The sequence below is a fragment of the Protobothrops mucrosquamatus genome, unplaced genomic scaffold, assembly GCF_001527695.2.
Source record: "Protobothrops mucrosquamatus isolate PMUCROS unplaced genomic scaffold, P.Mucros_1.0 scaffold173, whole genome shotgun sequence".
NCBI classification, from domain to species: domain Eukaryota; kingdom Metazoa; phylum Chordata; class Lepidosauria; order Squamata; family Viperidae; genus Protobothrops; species Protobothrops mucrosquamatus.
The window spans coordinates 351,157-358,395 of record NW_015386533.1 but is presented as its reverse complement, the minus strand read 5'-3'; the positions used below and the strand labels follow the sequence as shown (position 1 = coordinate 358,395).

At 33.5% G+C, this 7,239-nt stretch overlaps 1 protein-coding gene across 1 annotated transcript in view; it reads left to right on the top strand.

Moving 5' to 3' along the window:
* SLC25A17 (solute carrier family 25 member 17) overlaps positions 1-3,401 on the top strand; it is a 22,944-nt gene extending 19,543 nt beyond the window's left edge. The window contains exons 8-9 of the mRNA XM_015813590.2: positions 711-793; positions 2,276-3,401. Of these exons, the coding sequence (XP_015669076.1) occupies positions 711-793; positions 2,276-2,423 (231 nt within the window). The 3' untranslated portion in view covers positions 2,424-3,401. The remainder of the gene's footprint in view (positions 1-710; positions 794-2,275) is intronic.
* Positions 3,402-7,239: the final 3,838 nt, after the last annotated feature.

Genomic DNA, 7,239 nt, shown 5'->3' with positions numbered 1-7,239 from the left:
TAATATTTTAATGTTCAAGCAATTAGTCCTCATTAAAAATCTGGATTTATGCAAAAGCAACTTTTGTGCAAGTTTTTGCACAAAAACATATAGAAAGACACTCTGCCTTTATTGAAACCCCTTGCCCAAGCAGACAACATAAACAATAACCCTTAGGACTGAGTAACAATAAATCATAAGCCAATAAAGATGTCAGTGTGCTGAATCTGGTGTGCAAGCAGTTAAAGAAGTTACCTCATCAAAGCATATTCCTTGCAATTAAATCAGGTTGCTCTTCTTTGCACAGCCTTAATTCTAGTCAGTGGGTCTAAAAGAGCAATTGAAACTTCTCTGGGACAGCTTCTTCGCTGCCAAATAGATTTGTGCTTGTTTGAGCGGCTCCCAGGTTTGTCTTGCAGTAAATGAATCTTACTGTCTTTTAAGCAATTTATTATACTTCACATGTCACTTAAAATGAAACAATTTATTGCTACCTTTTGGATTGTTCTAATTGTTTTAATAACAATTACAGGTTTATATGTTTCATTATTGTGCTCTCTGGCCCAAAAGCCATAATAGGTTTAACTTACGGTTAAGTTATGTACAGGATTATAAAAGCTTGATCACAATACTTTGTATTAACAACCAAAATATTCCATAATTTTGCACACTTCTCTAAGCAGAAATTAAGAGGAAAAAATGTTCACTTATTCAATTTGTCTCCTTTTCAGTTTGGACATCACCGACTGAACCCTGAAAACAAGAGATTAGGTAGTCTTAAAAATGTTCTCTACCTTCTTCAACAAAGAATAAAGTAAGCTTTGCATTTTTTAACTGGCTTCTACTTAACCCAGTTTAATGTCTTACTAGATTACTGTAAATTGGACACTTTGTAAATGGATAAATAGAGATATATGTTTATTATACACACACAACATATTAAATAGAATAAAAATCCTTTAATTATCCTATGATAAAAGTATTCATATTATCTTAAAATTAAAAGGGATACAAGAGATCCTCTAGTTCAACTTATTGCTTAGTGTACAATCCACTATAGCATCTATATAGAGATGACCATCCAGCCTCTGATTGAAGACCTCTAATTAAGGAGTTGTCATTACATTATATGGAAGCCTATTCCACTGACTGACAACTCATATAGTTCCTCTTTGGAATATCACAGATATGAAGACATTAACCACTTTTCTCCAAGGTGCCAATAACCTTCAGTTCTTCAACCAATTTCTCCCTTTTGTTGGGGATTAGATCCAGAATAGTAGACCTACTATCCTCCACATTCTTATAAATGAAGTTGTCAGCAAGAGAGTAAAAGAATTTATTGACTTTTTGACTCTTGGCAGAATTAAATTTCCAGCAGATGTCAGGATAATGGAAATCCATTATAACTATTGCATGCCTGTTTGAAAGACTAGTTTTCTGATACGTAAAGGCCTCATTTATATCTTGCCTATTCAAGTGTCCTATAATAAATCCCCACAACTCCCATTTTCCTTTCTCTCTGTTTATTCTTAACCAAATACTCTCTGCAGGATTTCCATGCTCTAGTTCATCAATTTCTGTGCAAGTATATTTTTTATTTATATACAGTACACCATCCACATGCTTTTCACTGGGCCTGTGGTTTTAGAAGAAACTAGCCATCCAGTATTATCTGATGGTCATGGGCAAGTTTCTACCAAGTTTATTGAAGCTTATACATCTTGTTTGTTTTCCTGACTCTCTAGTTCTCCCTGTTTATTAAAACATAAACATTTATTTTCATCTGGCAGCATGCAGGAAAAGAAGAATTTATAATATTTCTTGCCGCCAGCCAGCAGAAGACATGATTAAGCCCTCTCTTTTTGGTATTTTATTAATTATGGTAGTATGTTTATTTTTAGCTGCCTGAGTGCTCAATTTGACTAGAAAGGTTGGTTATAAAGCTGATAAAATTATTATTATAGTCTGTATTCCACACAATACCTAATGATTCTGAGATAATTAATTAAAACCTAAATACTGGAAATGCTATTCTCTTTTCCAAGAAGTAGTTACATCTAGAAGCCCAGTGGAAGACAGAATCTGCAATTTATTCTGCTCATTTAGATAAAGCTAATAGAGCACTGGTCTTATTGGCATATGGTCAAAGAGTACATCCTATCCTTAAATCCTTAGTGACTTAACAATTGCATACAAAGAGTAGAAGAGAGCAAATTTGATGTATGTTTGCTATAGAATGAAGAATTATCTGCCTTTTCTTTTTTTAATAAATATGTTTAATATGTTTTTATAGGCGCTTTGGATTAGCAGGACTCTATAAAGGACTAGAAGCAAAGCTACTCCAGACAGTCCTCACTGCTGCACTTATGTTCCTTGTCTACGAAAAACTTACTGCTATTACTTTCACAGTCATGGGATTAAAGCATCCATCGAAGAACTAAAATATTTGACTATAAAGCATATAACTCTTAGAAAAAAAATCAGAATACCTAACAAATGATTGGGTGCCATAAACAATTTTATCTCAAGGCCAAATTTTTTTTTATTGTGCTTGTGTTTTCAATCATAACTGTTGAATGTATCTACATTCAAGTATCTAGAAGGCATTTCCTTTATTCAGTTCTACATAAAGATTGGGGCATTCTTTGATTTTTCATATATTTTAAAATAACGTTTTACCACTAATTCTCCATTTGCTAATACCAGATGGTATTTCAAATATTTGGTGTTATATGGTCATCTTAATAATCAGTCCAGTAAAGATTTTATTAAAAATTGTCCTTAGAAGATAAGCTTTAATTGACTAAGAATGTTTTAATTGTCTTGGAAGAGTTGAATTGTATTCTCTTATACCTTCCCGTGCAGCAACCTAAGAATTTTGAAGAATGCATTTGAAATTGTTATAACCATCAATTTTATTACCATTTTAATGCTTAGTTAAATATTGTGCCAGGCTTCCCTAGTATGATAAAATTGGATAATATACATAAATATAGAATTTTAATCATGTCATATTTCTGACATTTAAGAAATTAAAATTATTCCATACATATTCCTCTCCCTCTTCTATCATATGAACCATTTTAACATAATTTTTTAGGGTTAATAAACACAATTAGTTTCTGCAGCCATGCTGAAAGAAGAAAATAAAGATGGAATATGCAAGTTTATGATTCTTATTGTGATAAACCATAGTGTTGTACTATCTGTATATTAAATAAATGCACATATACCCTATTATTAAAATTATAATTAAATTTTGAAAAAAGAACCAACCCACAGCAAATAATAAACATTCCATGTTGTAACTATAATAAGTGAAAGACTAAGAATTATTCAAGAGTATTTATTATTAGTTCAGATCCATAATTGATTAATAAAGAATAAACCTATTTTGAAATTGGTTACTTTTTCAAAACAGAAACATTGTTTGGATTGATTCTTACTTTAGTTTTGCCAAATGTTAGGTCACAGTAACTCTTAAATCTGCTTCCAAACATCCTTATGAATCATACAAGTTATTATTGAGATGATGGGAAGACCAAGCAGCCTCAGTAGACCCTAGGAGTAATGCAGATGCAGGATAGGAACTAATAAACTTGAGGGGGAAAAGCTATAAGCATAATCCACAGTGGGATGAGGAAAATGGGCTCTGAAGGCATGAGAGGAAAGCCATCCATCTAGAACAGTGGTGGTAAACCTATGGCACAGGTGCCACAGGTGGCACGCAGAGCCCTTTCTGTGGGCACGCGCACCATCGCCCCAGTCCTAGGCCTTCAGCTGGGTTTTATAAAACCTTTTCGCTTTAGGCCTCTGCCGCCGTGTGCAAAAAAAAAAAGGTTCAATCACTCAATCAATTTCAACTTCTCGCAGGAAAAGAAAAGATCTCGCAAAGTTGGAATTGATTGATTGAACTTTTTAGTCCCACCCAGTCTGCTGTTACCACCGCAGCCACGCCCACCCAATGGGCCATGCCCACCCAGCACCCAACAATACATAAGTGGGTTTTGGGTTGCAGTTTGGGCACTCAGTCTCTAAAAGTTTCGCCATCACTGATCTAGAAGAAGGAACTCCTAAATCAAACCCAAACGAACATGAAAGCAAATATCTGTACTGTTGTCAATGAAACTGTACAGACATAGTTTTTATGTTTAAATAAATTTGGATGGAGATTATGAGACGTCTAGGTTGGAAGACATAGGAAGAATATCAAGTTTCCACAGATCAGTTTGGAGTTGAGCATGTGGCAAAATGAAAGTCTTAAGGACTGTTGGTTATTGATTATTGAAATAATAGGTCCTTGATTAACAAGTATATCCATATAGTAATTGAAAAAATGTGAGGATGAATCAAGAAAAAGCAAAATTGTTAAAATAGAAATGAAACCATTTATATATTTTAGGAAGAATTGAAATTATGAAAACAGACTAGGCCAGTTTTAATTCATACGTTTACATGGTATACTTCTACATGTACGGTATTCTGTGTGTGAGTTTATGCAAAAGAATAGAATGTCAATATTTTAAAAAGGCTTGTCATACTTTTGGTGTTCTTCAAATGGTAGAAAAATGAACAAGATAATTGATTTTATATATTAACCAACATGGAAGTTTTAAATTGTGATATGGAAAATTGGATAAAAGGGGGGATCAGTTGATAGATGATGAGGGTAATTTTAACATATGCTATGCTGAGAGACAATATGTAACTCAATGGCTATATTTACAGCTACAACATTCGTTAATGCTCAGATCAGCATTTTTAGGTTCTGAGACACCTGAGATACTAGAACAACTGGGTAAATCTTTTGAAACTAAAAAAAATTCCTACCATTAGTTTTTATAGGCATTTGTTATCAATAAATCAATTTGTTATGCAGAAGTTAAAAGATGAGTGGACTAAAGAATTAGAGCTTCCTATATTGCTTAGATAATGAGAGACTGAACTTTATGGCAAGAGTGTCAATTGCTCTTAAACTATGATTTTTATAACAAAAATAATATTTGGAATATATTGGACTCCATTATGTTTGTATAGTAAAGGTTTGTCTAAAACAGCATTATGTTGGAGATGTAAGAAGGACAATGCTTCCTTAAAATATATCTGTACAATGTCCTATGCTTTGGGATAAAGTAGTGGATTATATAAACGTGACTGTGTGACAAAAGCTAAAGTTTTCAGAGGATAATATTCTCTTGAATTACATACCTAATATAGGGAACTTGACCTGAACAATATAAATGTTTTCTTTGAGCTGTTACTATGTTTAAAAGACTCATACTGAAATATTGGAAAGATAAATATATGTGAACTGTGACCTGAATCAAGGTGCCTTTATAATTCATGCACAGATAACTCAAACAAAGATGATTATAAAACAGACATTTAATCCAGGAATACTGCTGAACTCACATTTCTTGGTAGTTTCTTCTGAATATTGTACATCTGTTCATCTTTATTAGGTAAGAAATCAATAATTCCTCCATATCAACTTCTAACGTGGAATGGGACCCTGTGTGTCCTGCAGTGGTCCCATGCTTATCTCAGACAAAGGTATTCCAAACTGGCACGTAGCCAGGATATCCTGTGATAAACTTAGTAGCTCCTCCTCCTGACCTGCTAATGATATTAACTGAATGATATTAACTGAATAGCTAAACTACATTACCCATAAGCCATCTCTTAAGGAGACAGCGCTTAACCCACTAAATGCCAAACATTCTAACATATAGACCCATGATCCAGAACAATATGGCTTCATTTACTCAATGATTGAACATTTGATTAAACCTGCTATGTATGAGCAGATTTCATACAGACATAAACTTTGTTTGGATAAATATAATGAAATATGAGACCCATTTATATAACATACAGTAGGTTAAAAAAAATCCATGATAGCTATAAAAGTATATTAGAATGTGTGTGTATAAAATATTTATATTAGATAATATATATATAGAATTGTAGCTGTTTATTGCAATGACATATACCACACCCCCACACACAGACACATATTGTTTTATTTCTACTCATTTTTAAGCACATAGTGTATTTTTTTTACTATATTATGTCTTGTTTGTTTTGTTTTTTGTATTCTGTCATTTTTGATTAATTGAAAACTGCCTTAAGGTTCTACCACTGAGCTTCAGCAAAAAGATGCATTATAGTTGCTTTACAAGAGATCAGTCTTTAAACAGAAAAATTAAAAAAGATAGTCCAACATACTGAGTTGGTGGGGAGGGGCTCATATAGCCATTACTATGATGGCTTTTAGCTGTGTATAGTATAAATAATAGAGAATAAGTGATATACCAGTACAGCCACTAGAGGTCACAGGCTGTTAGAAAAATAAATTATGCTCTGCATCACTGTGTAGCAGTAACAGACATTTGTACATCTTTACTGACAGGTCTCTGGGTGATCTGCACTACATCAGCAAATAATTCTCTTTCCTAATTACTTAACCAAAGGGACAACAAAATGATTCCATCCCATCCTATATGGTATAATTTGTAGTGCTAAAATGAAAACCAGTTCTAGTGGCCACTTGGTTTTTGTTTCAAAGGAATGTAAATTTTCATTTCTGGTATTCAAAACATATTTTTTTCTCAGAAATATTTAAGTAACTTTTTTTGTACAGGCTCCAGCTGGAGAGTCTAAAAAAATGCGACAAAAACAGGGTAGATTCCAGAAAATAATAAAAAACAAATACCCCTAGAAACTACTTACAATATGTCTTACCTTTAATAAATTAATGTTTAGTTGTTTAACATTGTTTAACTTTTGCTGTTCTGACAAATACAGAGATTTAAGTTTGATTAGCTGACAAGTTTTCCCCACACCATGGATTCTTATTGCATGAGTGAATGAATATATGGACTATATACAGTCAGGTCCAGACATATTGGGACATCGACACAATTCAAACATCTTTGGCTCTATACACCACCACAATGGAGTTGGAATGAAACAAACACAATGTGCTTTAACTGCAGACTGTCAGCTTTAATTTGAGGGTATGTACATCCAACTCAGGGGAACGGTGTAGGACTTACAGCAGTTTGCATATGTGCCTCCCACTTGTTAAGGGACCAAAGGTAATGGGACAATTGGCTTCTCAGCTGTTCCATGGCCAGGTGTGTGATATTCCCTCATTACCCCAATTACAATGTGCAGATAAAAGGCCCAGAGTTCATTTCAAGTGTGCTATTTGCATTTGGAATCTGTTGCTGTCAACTCTCAAGATGAGATCCA